Source organism: Prinia subflava, chromosome 19, assembly GCF_021018805.1.
Source record: "Prinia subflava isolate CZ2003 ecotype Zambia chromosome 19, Cam_Psub_1.2, whole genome shotgun sequence".
Lineage (NCBI taxonomy): Eukaryota > Metazoa > Chordata > Aves > Passeriformes > Cisticolidae > Prinia > Prinia subflava.
Genome location: NC_086265.1, coordinates 2,518,535 through 2,535,552, shown reverse-complemented (window position 1 = coordinate 2,535,552; position 17,018 = coordinate 2,518,535). Strand labels below are relative to the sequence as shown.

Genomic DNA, 17,018 nt, shown 5'->3' with positions numbered 1-17,018 from the left:
AATCCCAGTTCTCAGTGAGAATGATTCACTTCCTACTGATAAATGTCACACAGTAATCGTGGAATTACAGAATGCCTTGGGTTGGAAAGGACCTTAAAAATCATCTCGTTCCACCCATGGGCAGAGACACCTTCCACTGTCCCAGGTTGCTCCAAGCCTGGTCTTAAACACTTCCAGGGGTGGGACAGCCACAGCTTCCCTGGGCAAACTGTGCCAGGGCCTCCCCAACCTCACCGGGAAGATTTCTTTCCCTGAATCCAATCCAAACCTGCCCTCTGTCAGTGTGAAGCCATTCCCCCTTGTCCTGGCTCTCCAGGCTCTTGTTGGTTCCCTTCAAGTCCTGGAAGGCCACAGTTAGGTCACCCCAAAGCCTTTCACAAAAAAACCCAAAAACAAAACAAACCCTCTTTGATTTCTTTGAAGGCCGTCCATAAGACACACAGTAGTTACCACATTAATTACAAGCGAATTTTATTGAAAACAAGGTAAAAATCACCGCACTGGACAACACAGCGTGAGAGGTCTGTTTTCCCTGGACATACGACACCCAGACTCCAGCCAGCAGAGCAATAACACAGCTCCCCTGCCCCACAGCCAAGCCCATTTCTTCTCTTAAATACAAGCCCTGTTTTAAATGCTGTAGCCACGATTACAAAGCAGCCTGCATCTGAAACAGCACGTTAGAAATCACTTATTAAGCACCAGCTTAATAATATTTGCTTACACAACTTATCTTTTTGCTCTCCCTCCCTCTATCACTCATTGACAGGTTTGGTTTTTTTCTTTTTTTTTTAACTTCATAAGCACTTAATTCTTCCTTGGTACAAAACGTATCCAAAACAAAGGCAAAAGACTTGAACATCTTGCTGTGGAAATGCTTAAAGTTGTTGCCACTTTGCTTCACTGCCCAGGGCCTGAGAGACTCTTGTTCATGAACTGCCTCTTCACAAAGCAGATCCACCACTGCAGAAGGAAGCACAGAGTCAGAAAACCTGCAGAAGTGGTTTCCATTGACTTTAAAGTATTCCATCTCTGATACACAACAAATATTAAGGCTCCAGTTTTATACACAGTTTTCCACACTGGTTTCTACTGGAATTGAGGTGAACAAGACAATAGGAATGGACACAATGAGTTCATATTGCAGGACTTTGAATTAAAATGGGAAATTCTACTTTCTCTTATTTTACCTTTATTATATTTTATTCCAATACAATCATAATGCATCAGGAATCTATGCCTTTGAAACTAAATTAGCCTAAGTAACTTCGACATTAAACGCAGTCAAATTTGCACATGAAACGTGTGAACACTCAGGAGGTGACTCATTCATTGATTAGCGATTTTTTTTCCATCTGGATATGAGGCAAAACAATCGACTTCAAAGCAGCTCTCAGATCAGAACTGCCTGGGAAGACAAACAGCACCTCTCATGAACTCCATTTGCACCCCCAGCCAGGAGCAGATGTGCAGTGCTTTGAAGAGCTGAACCAGACCCCTCTTACTGCTGCCCTGCTTTTGAAAGGAACCCAGACTGGCATTCACTGTCATATCACGTTAGACTAAATTAATTGGTAACTTGCAGCTGCCATTTCACTGTAAAATCAGACAGGTTGCCTGAGGTCACCCACCCCTGATTTTCACCCCATCATCTCACTTCTCTCCACAGGTGGCTGAAAAACCTCCCCCAACCTCTCATGAACTCTGTGGTGCTGCCCCTGGACTCTCACCTTGCTTGGCTTGTCACTCTGGGGATCAAACACTTTGTCACAAAGGCGAAGGCCGGTCTCTTGCCTCAGCTGCTGCAGGTAGGCCCTCATCACCTCTGAAAGCAGCACAGTAAAACCAGGGTAAACTGGGCAGCACCAGCTCAAACTGGATTTAACTGGGAGGCAGCAGACATCACTGGTTAAAACAGGGAGGGAGTTCCACATCTGCAGGGACTCCCAGCTGGCTGAGTTGATTTGCCCAATTTATCTATGGAACCAGGGGAATCCTCAAGGTGAGAAAATCCAGCCTGTGCTGCCTTCAGAAGACAGACTGCAGATTTAGAAGATTTAGTTTTAACAGTGATTATTCTAAGTGCAGCTAGTAAAGCGTGACCCTCAGAGGCCCTGGGTCAGCCTTACCTTCCTCCTGCTTGTTGGCAGGTTTGGCGTAAATGGCGTTCAGTGGAAAGCCAGGCTCCCCTGGAATTGGGAAGTTAGTGATTCCTAGTGTGTACATTTCCTTCTCTCCCTGGCCTTTGGAGTTACACTGGAAGAACCAGGCAAACAATGGGTTAGCAGTTATGAACAAAAGCTGGCAGAGCACTAGACCCAAATATTTTACAAATCTGAAACATGAAAACTCATCAAGAAGAGCAACACAGCACATCCACAGCCTTGGAGTATTTGAGGGTCTGACAACTGGGGTGAACAGGATTATTTGTTCCTCTGGAAGGAGAATATCAGGAAATCCTTTCCTCAGAACAATCCTCAGACTTTCCCACCTGCACAGAAATTCAGTTTCCTTACCTTCTGCAGTTTTTTCAGGCACTCAGAAATGTAGAGGGTCACATAGATCAGTGTTCTGTCAGCCTCATTCTGCAAAACAAGAGCAGGAACTCTTAGATTGCAGGACTTTGTGGAACTGATAAAGCCTGAAACAGAAATGAATTCAAGCCATTTTAGGCTATAGTTTCCCCATGAGAGAGAAATTTGCAATTCATGACATTTACCCAACTTTAAGGATTAAGTGTAAGGGGAGTTTTTGTGATCTTCTAGAATTACTTCCTTGAAAATAAATTTATATTCACAGCATCAACCCTCCAAAGAACCAGAATATGCTCAGTATCTCAAAAAATTACCTTAATTTCATAATTTTTGAAGAAAACATTAGCTTTGAAGTAGTAGATGGCTTCATCTATAATATCTGTGTCCTTAGCTAATAAAAAAAGAGATACAGAGTTAAGCAGTGTAGTTACACTACATTTGTCATAACTTTACTCACTGAAATACACAAATACACAAATAAGGATTATTGCAAAAGCAAAAGCATGGCTTTTACAAAAAAGCAGAAGCCAGCACCACGTAACAGAAACTTCTGAAACACAATGAGTTCAGATTGTAATATTTAAGCTTCCTACTCCCTTCTCCTTCCCCTGTGATATGTCACTTCACAAACGGCAGCAACTCAGCAGTTCCCCATTTTTCTACCACTTTTGAGTAACTCATCAAGGTTTTAACATCATAAAAGGATAGAAAAAATGTTTTTGGAGAAAGCACACCAGCACAATCACTCAGGTTCCATTATCCTCTTCAAATAAAGGAGGGGAGCAGAACACAATGACAAGCTGATTTTTGCTACCATCCAAGACTGCTTAAATCCAGAAACACTTCCATTTCCAAAAGGAACTGCTGCATTTCTGGGGAACACCCTGCCTGGGAAGTTCACATGCTGAAGGGAAATCTGTACCCCTGTGGGCCCTGTCAGGGTGCCTGGAATTTCACTTCAGCTCTTGAAGCCCCAAGTTTTGAACCCTCAAGTGCTGCTGTCCCTCAGAGCAGCCCCAAGGCGCGAGTTCTCTGCAGCTAAACCCTCATTTCCTCTGACACTGAGCCCTCACACCACCACAGCCTCCTCAAACCCTGCCCACGAGCACAGCGAGACACCGGGGGAAGCACCAGAACAGCAACCACAGGTTCGGATTACTGAAACTAGGAATTCAGCAGAACACGGAGCACAATTATCTGTGCATAATTATTTTCTATGATTTGCACAACTGAAGTTGAAAACTTTCCTCCTCTCTAAACTGCAAAGCCTTCCACATCCCACCAGTGACTCTTCTCATCACTCTTGCTGGGGCTGGCTTAGAGGAACCCCTGAGATGATGAGCTACATCCAGTAATTCAGAGATTATTATAAACTTACTTTCTCGAGGTGCTGGGCCCTTGAACTGGCTTCTGATGGGTAACAGTGCCATGTTCCCAATTAGCTTGGTGTCTGAGTCCATTAAAGTGGAATGGTAAGCCTAGAGACAGGGAGAGCTGGTTATTGATCCTGCTGAAAATAGACATTTCCATATCCAATCATGTGTCCCCCATGTCCTCATCAAACAGGAGTCACTGCCTAGTTCATTATGATGCTTCCAGCATTTTTTCCTTGCACAAACAATTGCTATTTTCTATTTATGTCCAGATCTTGGTGCCACTCTGGTGGATGCCAGGAAAGCAGCACCACTTGCAGGCACTGTGGTAGGAGATGGGATAAATCCATATTGTTGGTCTGCAGGCACAGCTCATCCCCAGGCTGCCTGACCCCATCCTGGCAGCATCAAGGGGTAACAGCTCCGCTCACCTGCCTGAGTTCTGGGGCATTGCACTGAAAATTAGCTGGTCATTAAAAAATATGTAATTTATTTCTATGTCCGGCTATTAATAGTAGATAATTACAAATAAAGCCAGGCTTAATGCAATAAAAAAAAAAAAAAACCAACAAAACTGATTTAAGTGAAAAACAAACCAGCTTTCTGCATGTAACAAATTCTTCCTGGAAAACCGATTTTAAACAACTAATGAGTTTAGTTTTAGGCACTCTCTAAACGTTTCCTGGGTGCTGTACCAGGCCACTGGGAATCCCTCATCTCACAACCTAACCTTTTGTGGGAGGCAGAGGAGGATGTGACTGGGGGGGCCTGGGTGTAAAACGCAGTTTATTGCACTGAGGGGAAGGTGGTGTGCACAAAGGCAGAGCAAAGCCCTGCTGTTCCCCGCTGCTGCCGGGGCTCGCACCCTCCCGGCTGCGGGTGGATCCCTGGCAGGGGGAGGAGGAAGAGGAAGAGGAAGGCGCTGGCCTTGCAGCAGCCTCCCATAAGAGCCATTCCCCGCTCTCAGCAGCGCTCCCGCAGCTGCAGCCCCTTTCCCCCGGCAGTGCCCGCGGGCGGACGCCGCAGCAGAGCCCCTTCCCCGGCCCGGGATGGCCCCGCCGGCCCGGCCCGGCCCCGCCGCCCCGCGCCCCCCTGCCCGCGCTGCCGCCGCCGGGGCCGCGCAGCGCCGGGCGCGGAGCCGCTCACCGGCATCTCGAAGGGCAGGAGGCGGCTCGGCGGGAGGGGAGCGGGGAGAACCGGGCACGAAAGCAGGCACGGAGCTTCCTCCTCCGCGTAAGCTCCAGGAAATGAGGCAGCGGCAGAGGCGGTGCCAGGAGGGGAAGCGGGAGCCGTGCACCGCCCCGGAGGGGCGCACCGGGAAGGGAACGCGGGAGGCGCCGCTGTGCTCGGGCACTGCCCGTACATGGAAAGGGCTACGGAGGGGCACTGCTCTACCAGGGCACTGCCGGTACCGGGGGGATCCCGGGAGAGAGCGCTCTTGTCGGGCACCGCCCGCTCGGGGCATTCCGGGATGCTTCGCTCGCAGCTGCTTTTCCCTTCTGTGTTTCCAGCACAGCCCAGCTGGCGGCACGGGGCTCTTCGTGTAAGGAAGCACCAGAGGGTCCACACGCGTTGTGTTCAGAGGGATACAGTGTTTTAAGGTGCACACTCCAGTCGCTATCAGGCGATTCCCTGTGACCCAGCGCTGCTGAATTTGTCTCGGGTATCTGACTCCCGGCATGAGTCAGGGAGACAGAATGGGGAGGATTGGAAGATGAGTCACAATAATTCAACTGCAGGACTGGGGTTTGTCCTTCCACCACACCCTAAGCATGGCACTTCTCACTGACAGTCTGGAGGTGATTTAAACCGTGGTGGTTTCCCCAACTTTTGAATCGTTTAATTCAGCCAACTCAAGAGCTGCCACATAGAGATTTTTCTGAGCCCTTTTCCTCTAGCGATGCAGGATTTGCTGGTCTGTTGAACCTCTTGCCCAGTTCCAGCTCTGCTTTTAGTTCTGGCATATGTATTTTATAACACACACAAGCATAATAAAAAAAAAGTTTATTAAAATAGTTACAAGGTCATGTAACTCACTCTCCACTATAAATATTCATTATTTTACAGATAAAACATGAAGTGTGTTTGTGTAGGGATTGGGGTTTTTTAATTTCATTTTTTACCAAAAGCAAAGTATTTTCCTCCCAGTTTGAAGATGTTTTTCACTCATCCACATGATCTTGAAAGAATTCATCCACAAGAGCAGATTTATCTTCTTCACATTCCTGTCAAAAAAACCCCAGAAAAATATAAGCCTTCCTGGGTTGAATAGAGGAATCATCAGGGGATTTTGAACAGTCATGCAGGAAAAAATCTTAGTGATCTCAGTGGTCCTTTCTGATATTTGAAGGTTAAAACTCTGTTAATTTTGATAGCCAAAGCAATACTTTTAAACAACCCTCTGATCAATCTGCATATGCGAGATGATATTAAAGAATTTCACTTTTATAACTAAATGAAGATGATACAAGCATTGAGTGACTAAACATGGTTTATTTTGAACTGCACTTAGACAATTTATTAGCAAGGCAAAGAACATATTTATATTACAAATACTTTCTAAATTTTCATCTTCTCACCAACAGTCCCTTACCTTTGGTTCTTTAAATTCCAGATCTTCTCCATACTGAATGGTGAAGTCTATGTGCTGCAGAACAATGTTTATACTTTCTTCATCAGAGCGATCCAAAGGCAGGAATCGAACCATACCATAATCATCAATCTACAGAAGGATTCAAAGGAAGTTGGTGGGGAAATGCAGAAAGTTAATTCTCCATCACAGCCCTCTCAGCCACTTAAACCACACTTGTCTGGGCTCCTAAAATACCATTAAAGTCACACTGCAAACCAATGGCAATTCCCTACTCAGAACACCTGGCTACCAGTCCTAAGTTCTACACAGCAGCAAAAGCCAATTCCCAAAATTACCAACAGAATTCAAAGAAAATGTATTGGCTATAATCTAGATATCAAGAGTATCATATCAGTAGCATCAAGAATCTCATGCTAATCTGAAAAAATAAAGATCTGAGTTGAAAGAGGCAAAAGTGATAGTGAATTTTAAGGTACCAGTTCAAAAGCAAAATACCTACCAATCCACATATAGATTTGGTCAGTTTTTTAAACCTTTTACTTTTCAGTATGTTTGTAGAATCTTCAATCATAGAATACATATCTGGATCCAAGTACCTGGAGAAACAAAGTCACCATCAACACTGAAAGTCTGGCATTCAGAATGACACAGAAGATCCAAGATAATTATTTACAGACAAATCCAGAGATCAGTACAAACATGGAGATATTCTTTTGACTCTGACTAAACTAAGCATCCTACCCAGATGTTTAAAGACTATTGTTCGAAAGAAACAAAATCCATCTTCTCCCATTCCAAAAGAGTATGTTTTAATTGTGGGAAACATTAGACTGATCTTTCAGTGAACTCTGCCTCAGTATATTATACTACAGAGTAAATAATTTTTTGGAACTTACTTTTCTATTTCCTTCTTGGCTTTCTTGCTCAGCAAATCCATTTTGGTCATGACGTTAATCTGTGGAATCTCCAAAGATATCATTGCACTGAGAGCTGCCAGGATTCCAGAAATAAACTTGAAGAGGATGAAAAATGATGTATTAAAGTACAGAAAAAACACAACACAAACACACAGGACACTCAACCACAGGCCAAATCTGGTAATGAATATGTGGAACATGGGACACAAAGCCATAAGAGGAATCATTCTCTCTGTTGGAAAAAGGAGTTGCCAAGTACCCCCCTCCCCGCAAAATTTTTGGAGCCTCAAATATGGATCTGGCACTGAAAAGGGCATTAAGAAAACCAAAACCCTTCTTGGCACAGTTACTGCTAATGGGGAAAGTGGCCTGCTTATTTTTGGGATCTGAGAAAACCTCCAGAAGTCCCTTCCAACCTAAATTCTCCTGTGGTTCCACAGCAGCTGTCTGGCTCCTCCAACAGAGGCACTTCCAGGCAGCTGATGACAGCAACCACATCTCCCTGGACTTGGCAATTTTTCTTCTGGGCAAATCCAGCTCCCTGAATGGCTCAGGCTTGTTGTTCTTTAGAAAAATGAACTTTTATCAACAGGTTTCAAATAGATACCTTGAAAGACTCCACCATGAACTGAGAATCCACAAGGAAAACTCCACAGACACGGAATTCCCACTGCTGCAGCTGCTCCACCAACTGTTTCATCACTGGCAGGTGTGTGTAGAGTTCGATCTGACCTGGGGCACACTCAGGATATTAACAGGTACCAATGTGAAGCAAACAGGAACACTCCAGTTATATGTAGATATGGGAATTGCACTCAAATAAAAACTGATAAGGAAAGCACCCTCTTTTCAGGCAGCTCTGACTGTGTTTGGGTGAAGTGGAAAAGAAACAAAAGGGGTTTTTTCCTCCTTTGGTCTCAGTTAGTGTTAGTTTGCAGTTGCCACAGATCATGATGCTACCAAACATCTGTGCAGTCACCCAGATCAGCCCAGGACCAAGTTCACAACTGAAGGTGACTCTGACAACTGTTAACAGCTCAACAAAACAGGAATTATCACGACCATCTACAACCAAATTTGCCAATACGCGAATTTTCCAATGCTTATGAAGAGAGATACCAAAACATTGGCGTGTATTTACCTGGGCAATCAAACAAAACGTAGTCATCCTCCACGTGCCCCAGGCTCTCCTCCAGCCAGCTGAAGTTATTGGCAAAGTACTCCATGCAAAACACCAAGCCACCATTGGGGCCAAACCTCAAGGACTCATCTTCCATGACATCGTCCACTTCTATCAGCTCGCGGATGTCTGCGACAACACAAACGTCACCAAAGCCAGGAGCTGAGCTCTGCAGGCAGTTTGGGAGCTGAGAAAACCAACACAACTTTACAGCAGCAATGAGTGCAGGGGGATCTCTCGGGCACAGGCACAGGAGCCAAACAAAACAGGTGATGTTCATGAAACTTACACAAATTCCTTAATTCCCCACATAAATATATGCTAAATGCTTCCCCAGACTTATCTAGGGGGGAGTTTTTTGAGGGTTCTTGGTGATTGTCTGGGGAACAGCTCATTCCCCAGATGTTCCTCTTACAGTCCTGGATCTTCAAATGAATCTCTTCTCTTGAAAGCATCTCAGCTATGTGGCCAGGTCAAGATGCACTTTTCTTATCATCTTTGTCCAGACAAACACTGTTGTTGTTCTCAGCACTGAGGCATCTGCCAGTACATACCAATCACTGGTGGAGTTAAATACAGGGATTAAGCACGAGTGGCACAGGGCAACAGTCACCGATGCAGGGAAGTTATCTCTATTATAAGACTGCAATCTCTGTTACAGGCACCATTTGGTACCACACTAGAATTATTCACTGATATAAAGACTACACATCATTTTGTTGACACAGTTTTCCAAGATTTTCCCCCACTGCTGCATGAGCCCCGTTTTAGAGCAACAGAGCTTGTCCGGCAGCCCGCCGGGGGCCGCCGCTCACCTGCCATGACGGGGTAGCTGAAGAGCTCGGCCGCCGGGTCCAGGTTCACCACCTGCACGGCGCGGCCCAGCGCCTCGCAGTGCTGCACCATGGTGGAGCAGTACGTGCTCTGCAAGGCACACACGGCCGTCAGGAGCCGTCAGGAGCCGTCAGGAGGCTCCCGCCGCCCCTCGTTCCCCGCCCTTCCCCGCTCACCTTCCCGCTGCCCGCCGGGCCCATCACCAGCTGCGCGTACCGCGGCATGGCTGCGGCGGCCCGGCGGGAAGTGGCCGCTGCGGCGCTCCGTAGCTCGGCCAAACCCCGTGACGGCTCCGCGCCCGCCGCGGTACGGCGAGCCGGCGGGGTCAAACCGTGCACGCCCCTCTCGCGAGACGGCGGCGCTGGGGCGGGCGCACGTGCGCGCGCGGTGAGGGACCGGGACCCGCCGCGGCCCGAGGGGCCTCCGGTAACACCGACACCGCCCCCGGGTCCCCCCGCCCCGCTCCGCTCAGCCCCCGCCTGCCAGCTCCCACTCCCGCCCGCTCCCTCTCCTCCGGAGCCGCGGCGCTGCCGCCCCTCGCAGCGATCCCCCCGGAGCTTGTACCGAGCATCCTCCCGGCGCCCTCCTTTCCGTCAGCCCCGGCACTGCCCCGCCCTGCGAGCCCGCCCCTCCTCAGGTACCCGAAGCGCATCCCCTCGGCTCCCCCCATTCCATCCCCTCGGCTCCCCCCATCCCCTCAAGTCTGCCCCACAAATCCCCCCAGCTCCCCCATCCCGCCGTGTCCGTGATCCCCACCATGTCTGGTGTCCCAGCACCTTTCCCCGACCCACCCTCAGTGTTGCCCCCGGCACTCCCGCGCTCATTTGGGCTCTTCCTGAGCACGGCAGCATCCTCACCCTCACTGTGCCCATCTACCACCTGTCCTTGTCCTGCCTTCAACCCACCTCCTCTGGAATTTTCCCTCAGCATTCCTCCCTGCTCAGCACAGCTTGTACCACATCCCAAGCTCCCTCACACATATCCTGTTTGTTCCCATGGTCCTGGGGGATTTCCTGTGTGTTCCAAACTCTTTCCTTGTTGGCTCCTGTCTTTTAAGTCCCTTGCTTGAAAGCGTGTGTGTAAACCGCTATTAAATCCATTAGTGGCTTGAATTTGCTTCCCTTTTTTCATGCTCTGTTTTTTTTTTTCCCAGTGTTCTTGGATCAGATTGTGACTCTGCAGGCACTGATTTAAATGACCCCTTTCCTTTGCTAATATGCGAGAGGTACCTGCCCCCAGTGCCCCCACTGTTCGTGTGCCACTGATTTAACATGATACTTCCCATTGTCCTTAACCCAGCGTGTTCTGTAATTCCATGCGGGTTTCTGAACAGTCTTTCTTCATTTTGTGGCATTTTGGCTTCTTTCCCCTCATGTGCCAGCATTCCAATACAGCCTGGTGGACTTTGTAGCCATTTCCCCCACGTTTTCATTATTTTTGATTCCCATTTCCTTCTCCCCGATCTCTCACACTCTTTTGACATTCGCACCTATTTCCTCTGGGATTCTCGCTGGGTTGGGAGGGATGTGACTGATTTTGTCCCCCTGTGCCCCCCAGGCCTGTGACATGGCCACAGAGGTGGCAGAGCCGGTGGTCCCTGACTGCAGAGGGGACGGCAGGAGCGGTGCCCGGTCAGACGCCGATTACCCGCTGCGGGTCCTCTACTGCGGAGGCAAGTCCTGGGAGCTGCCCGGGTGGGAAAGGAGGGGAGCACTGATTCTTCCTGCCACTAAAGCCAGAAAAGGCCTCTGAACACCAGTACGACAGCAAGAAATGGAATACATTAAATTGCTGGACTGTGGTTAGAAGTATCCATTTCTCGTTATGTTTGTAGTTATGTGGGTGGAATTTAAAGGGAAGTAAGTAATCTTGGCAGGTGTGTTTTTAGATAGGAATGTCCCTTTGCTTCAGACTGGAATAGTTGCAGGGCAGTAGGAAACAGCCCTGTTTGTGTGGAAGTCTGCACAGTTGGTTTGGGGTCCCCTCTTTGGGACATTGGCAGCTCTTGGAGAAGGGAAAAACCACCTGGTGTTTCATTCTGTGTCTCTTTGCCTCAGGTAGAAGTGGTGTTTTGTTCTGTAGCTTACCCCAACCCCATCTCCTCCCCTTCCTTCAGTGACTGGCAGCTCTTGCTGTGATGGTTTTATCCTAATGTAGAGCATGTGAGCACAGGTCTAATGAGAGAGGAATTAAAATATGGAGTGGCACCAACAAACAAAAGTTTTTGAGTCAGTGTGTGGTTATAACCAGAAATTATGTAAGAACTCATCCCTGACTTTAAAACAACATTTAGAATGTGATTACTAAGGCTGTAAATAAAAAGGTAAAGTGTAAAAAATTCCTTTTGTAATCTGTTGGTTTTTTCCCCTTTTTTCTCCAGTCTGTTCGTTGCCAACAGAGGTGAGTTAATTTTTTGTTGCCCAAATTTCCTTCTGTCCTATTATGCCCTATTTTGGTGTATTTGTGATGTGTTCTGTCATTTCTCCACTAACAACATTCATATGGCTTTTCTCCAGTACTGTGAATACATGCCTGATGTGACTAAATGCAGACAATGGTTAGAAAAGAATTTTCCAGATGAGTTTGCAAAACTTACAGTAGGTAAGAGTCTTTTCTATTTTCTAACTGATATGTGTCCTTGGACATATTTAGAAATGTCTTGTCCAGTTCTTACCCCTTTCCTTTTCCTGCTGTATGATGTGAAAGTTAATGCTTTGGATGCAGTGAAATAGATTTTTTAATGTCAGAAAACACTAAATAATCAGTTTGTGGTTTTATTAATAATATTTGAGCTTTCTGAAGGTTCCTGCCATAAACAGTAATCCATGCACTTGTTTCCCATCAGAGTTAATTTATTGGATTTTATGTTTGTCCACTCTACAGTGGATGGCTGTAGGAAGGTCATTAATAATGGGGAACTTACTTGTTTGTATTTGGAATTTCTATATTAACATTATTTTTTGTCTCTCTATGTAGGAGCCTTTATTGAAATTGTCACTGTAGCTTTGAGCTGAGGCTTTTCTGGGGTCTTAATTTCTATAAATACTGTAATGAAGATCTAACATGCATCATCAAAGGGGTTGCTGCACTTCAGTATAATTTACTGATTTAGCAAAATATCACTGTACCTTACTTTCTGTTCCTGTAAGGCTGGGCGTGTTTGAACACTAATTTTGTTCTTTTCTCTCCTCACTCCTTTCTGCTGCATTTAAGAAAATTCACCTAAACAGGAAGCTGGGGTTGGAGAAGGCCAAGGAAATGTGGGAGGAGGAGAAGAAGAGGAGAAGAAGAAACAAAAGAGAGGCAAGGTCTAAATAGTTGATTGTGGTACTGATTTAAAAGCAGTTTGGGGCATCCGTCTCTCACCTGCTGGTCTGGAGCAGGGCATGAATTCCTTGCATTTGGAATATAGGGAATATCTTCCTCCCTGTGGTTTGTGGAGATGCTGGACAGGAGGGCCAGGCAGGGAAAGGTGACCTGCATCCATTGTCCCTGTCACCGCTGTCACACTCGGGCAGGGAGCGGTTCCTCCCCACCTGAAATCAGCTGGCATTTCTCCCGGAATGCTCTGCCCTGCTGGGCAGCACTTTATGGGCTGCTTGCAGAGTGGAACAAAGGCTGCTTCCCTCTGCTAATGCCTCATGACTCTGCTTTTGCCTTTGTTCCTTCCACCTCTCTCTAGTCACGGAACAGGATTTGGGTTTATGCTTTTAAATCTATTACCTGTGTCTCCATTAGCAGCTGTGTCTCTTCCCAGCTGTACTAATGAAAAACATTTTCAAAACCCAGCTTTGAAAGATATAAAGTTATGTGGAACATTTTAAACACACTTTTATCTTCGATCGTTGGAGCTCTGTCTGCTGAATTAATTAACATATTTTCCACCATAAATCAGAATGCTGGAGTTGTTAATATGCGTTTGCCTGTGCAGTGTCAGTTGTGTGTAATGCTCCAGAAATTACAGTTAATACCCAGTAATATTCATATTTTATGCCACATATATTTTTACTTTATTTTTTGTATCTTTGTAACCAGTTTAATTTACCTTCTCAGCAAGCAATGTCTAGTGACAACTGTAATTCGTGTTCTGTAAGTTGGATGCTTTTCCCAGAGGTTTCAGGATGTTTTATTTCAACATTAATTTGTTGTTAGGGGTGGTATGATTAGTTTTCAGTCTGGTTTTTGGTTCTAAAATAATAGTGTTTAAAATATTTAGTGATTTCTCCTAGAATCTGAAGTTTCTTGAAAACTTGAAGTATGGTGTTAAGTAGGATGGTGTAAGAGTAACCATAAGAGTGTGAGGTAAAACAAGCACAAACTTCATAAGACACTCTAAAAACTCACTGAAAAAAAATTAAGGGAGAAATTTACTGTCTTAAAATCATCAGACACCAATTTATAATAAAAGAGAATTGAAAGTGCTGCGTGTTAGAAATAGAAACAGTGACAGGGATTGGTTTACTTGTCATAAATTCTTTAGGTTTTCATGCTGAGAAGGCTCAGAAACATGAAACTTTGGCTACCCTGGAATAACTTGATGACTGTACACGAAGCCAGCCGAGATCTTAATCTGGCTTGAGGAATCCTAATGAGTGGAATGTACCTTTTGCATGCTTTACTCAGAAATGCTGATATGGGGAGTGTTCCCACAGGCTGTGCTAGGAGCAGGCAGTGGCAGGGTGGTGTTAGAGGATGTGGAATTGCTGTGTCAGAGCTGTGGGGTTTGCTGCTGGCTCACCTGTCCCTGTCTGGTTCCTTGTGGGGTCCTGCACAGAACTTGATCTCCTGTTAAACCCAGCAGCCTGAGGAAAGCAAGGCCTTGTGGCCTCAGGAAATGGGCATGAGCAGCTCGCTTTGCCTCGGACACAAACCCCGAGGATGTTAAAATAGTTGTGGAAAATATCAAAGAAAAGTTTATTTCTAGGGCTACTCCCAAAGAACAACGTAAATGTAGAGCAAACACAGTGATTGGTAAAGTGTGGGGAAAAGCCTTTTTTTGCTGATTGTAATAGGAGTCTGCTATGCAGCCTGTGCTTGAATGCACATTTGACATGTATATATTGTTATTTCCCATAATACTGGACTTTGGTGACCTGGGATCTTTCTTAAATAATGGTAAATCTCAGACAATGTGCAAAATATGTTTTTGTTTACCAACGGTGTTGGGGAGGTAACAGTTTCCTTGTGTGTGGGGACAAAATCTGAGCTTGTATGTTTTTTTCTTTGATGAACTATGACATAATTTAAGTAATCATCTAACCTTATGCTCTGCTTTAAAGGTGGAAGAGGTCAGATAAAACAGAAGAAGAAGACTGTGCCACAGAAAGTTACGATAGCTAAAATTCCCAGAGCAAAGAAAAAATATGTCACAAGAGTGTGTGGCCTCGCCACGTTTGGTGAGTTTGGGTTTTCCTGGTATTGGATGTGCCTGCCTTTAACCTCATGATTTTTTTTTTTGCTTGTATTCCACTGGGGAATCTGCTTCCAGCTGTGAGGTGAAAGCCCCAAGGTGTTTTTAGCAGTCCCAAAGCATGTCAAAAGTACACTGACTTCCCACAGGGATAAATAATTAAGATACTTATTGCCATGATTTTTCAAGCAAAGAGGGCTACAGGTTTTTTGAAATGGTGCAGATCCAGGTCAACAGAACGTGTAGAGGACATTCAGCAATTTCTACCTTGAGGCATTTATAGGTTTGTAGAGTCAGATGTTTTGGGTGTAAACAACAGACTTGGCTTTCAATGGGAAGTCTAGCAAAGCTTCAACTGTAAAGTGCCACTACTTTTTCAAGTTAAAACAAGATTTTGGTTTTAATCTTGTGAAAATATTTTTATGACAACAACTGTACTTAAACTGTCCATTTTCTCCTTGGCAGAAATTGATCTTAAGGAAGCACAAAGGTTTTTTGCTCAGAAATTTTCCTGCGGTGCCTCAGTAACAGGAGAAGATGAAATCATCATTCAGGGGGACTTTACAGATGACATTATTGATGTAATCCAGGAGAAGTGGCCTGAGGTAATGAACCCTTCCTTCTGTCAGGAAGATACACACTTTTCCACACTAGCTTGTGACTTTCCAATGGTTTTGGGAAAGGGCTTCACCTTTGGCAGCACAGATTGGTGCACAAAAATAAAAGAGCAGTTGTTGCATTCCCACCCCACAGCGAGAGAGGCGTGTCAGAATAAATCCAGCTGTCAAATATCTGTGGCTTCTTTGTGACCATTTCTTAATAGTGAGTGTCTAAGTATTCTTACATTGCCATCCTATTTTTCAGCACCTCTTAAAATATGCAAAATTAAAACAAACAAAAAAGCCCCAAGCCCCACGCATTTGTGCTTCAGAAAAGATCAGCTTGTGTGGGTTGGACTGAAATTTAAGGCTGAGAACTGTAATGACAAGGGCCTTCTCTGACTCTGCCTTGTCCTGGCATTTCCCAAGTGGAATTCTTTATGGTTTAACTCCATTTATTCCCAGCCCTGCAGGCTCAGCTGTGTCCTGTAAGCACATGTCACTCACATGGGATTTACAGCAGGATCTGGAATGGTGCTGTTCACTTCTCCCACACTTCACTGCATTTACAGGGGTGCACGTTGAAGGAGGCATATATAAAAAAAAAACCAACTAATTTGCTGTGTTTTGGCTTTTTCTCCCCAGGTGGATGATGACAGCATTGAAGATCTTGGAGAAGTCAAGAAGTGATAGTGGAAGACTACCTTTATTTAATTATATGGTTATAAATGATATAGCAAAAGTGAGGCTTCTAAATCCATTTGCTCTGCAGTGAAACTGTGGAGAACCCGTATCCTTGGCATTCTCACTGTTCTGTATAGGCTACTTGGGGGGTTTTTGTTTGTTTGTTTTGGGGTGGTTTTTTTGTGATATTTGCCAAAGTTAAATTAGGGTTCTACCATGCTTACGCATGAAGTAGATTTAAATAAAATTACTGTTCCTCACTGAATAGTTTCTGAGGTTTTTTATATCTCATTTCCTCTACCTATCTTACAGGAAAATAAGAATTTAAGCCATTAAAATTTGTTTTCCATCTGTTGTCCTTTCTGCTGAGCTTAAGGCATGTGGCTGATGTAGACACTTTTACCTGCAGAGAATTTTAGAAATCAGAACAGTACAAACCTTCTAAATGTTTGTTAGCAGTGAAAGAACAGTGAATCCTGAAGTGGTCATTCTGCATCGCTGCCAACTGAATTATTTATTAAGTGGAAGCACTGAGAAATATGTGAATATGACTTAGAAATTTATCCTATTTTCATAATTCCAAAGCTCTCCTAAACTCTTCTGGGCTTCTAGGTGAGGCAATTGTACTGGATTTATGCTTCTGACCTGCTGCTCATTCAAGAATGGTAGTAATGAACACAAATTAGTAGTGAGCACTATTCCACAGGCCATGTTAACAGATGGGGTGGGGAGCCAGCTCTGCTGTCACAAACAGCCTCGAGCATCCATTTGGTGCTTTTTGTTTCACTGTTCCAGTTAATAACAATAAATGCTCCCTGGTGACAGAGTCCTGGAAGTGACGAGGAGAACCTCGGTGAGCTGAAAGCCAAGGGGTTGATGTGTCAGATGCTCTGT

At 45.3% G+C, this 17,018-nt stretch overlaps 3 protein-coding genes across 4 annotated transcripts; 1 reads left to right on the top strand and 2 right to left on the bottom strand.

Annotated features, from left to right (window-relative positions):
* Positions 1 to 454: 454 nt before the first annotated feature.
* ARPC3 (actin related protein 2/3 complex subunit 3) lies at positions 455 to 5,387 on the bottom strand. Its single transcript, XM_063415711.1, is given in 9 exon segments — positions 455 to 963; positions 1,731 to 1,825; positions 2,130 to 2,256; positions 2,517 to 2,585; positions 2,849 to 2,925; positions 3,913 to 4,012; positions 5,054 to 5,088; positions 5,091 to 5,216; positions 5,219 to 5,387. Coding segments are annotated over 9 exon segments (846 nt in total). The 5' UTR covers positions 5,373 to 5,387; the 3' UTR covers positions 455 to 900.
* A 507-nt stretch (positions 5,388 to 5,894) lies between these two features.
* On the bottom strand, positions 5,895 to 9,742 carry GPN3 (GPN-loop GTPase 3). Its single transcript, XM_063415712.1, has 8 exons — positions 9,608 to 9,742; positions 9,413 to 9,521; positions 8,559 to 8,726; positions 8,025 to 8,149; positions 7,397 to 7,512; positions 7,000 to 7,096; positions 6,501 to 6,629; positions 5,895 to 6,132 (listed from the first exon to the last, which is right to left on the bottom strand). Exons 1-8 carry the CDS (start codon positions 9,653 to 9,655, stop codon positions 6,070 to 6,072), a joined length of 855 nt encoding a protein of 284 aa, XP_063271782.1. The 5' UTR covers positions 9,656 to 9,742; the 3' UTR covers positions 5,895 to 6,069.
* DENR (density regulated re-initiation and release factor) lies at positions 9,646 to 16,389 on the top strand. 2 transcript variants are annotated; one of them, XM_063415713.1, is made up of 8 exons: positions 9,646 to 9,857; positions 10,989 to 11,103; positions 11,812 to 11,831; positions 11,948 to 12,032; positions 12,645 to 12,734; positions 14,711 to 14,827; positions 15,307 to 15,446; positions 16,086 to 16,389. In XM_063415713.1, exons 1-8 carry the CDS (start codon positions 9,654 to 9,656, stop codon positions 16,128 to 16,130), a joined length of 816 nt encoding a protein of 271 aa, XP_063271783.1. In that variant the 5' UTR covers positions 9,646 to 9,653; the 3' UTR covers positions 16,131 to 16,389. The 2 variants fall into 2 exon arrangements, with proteins under 2 accessions (XP_063271783.1, XP_063271784.1); XM_063415714.1 differs by lacking the exon at positions 9,646 to 9,857 and adding an exon at positions 9,865 to 10,068.
* Positions 16,390 to 17,018: the final 629 nt, after the last annotated feature.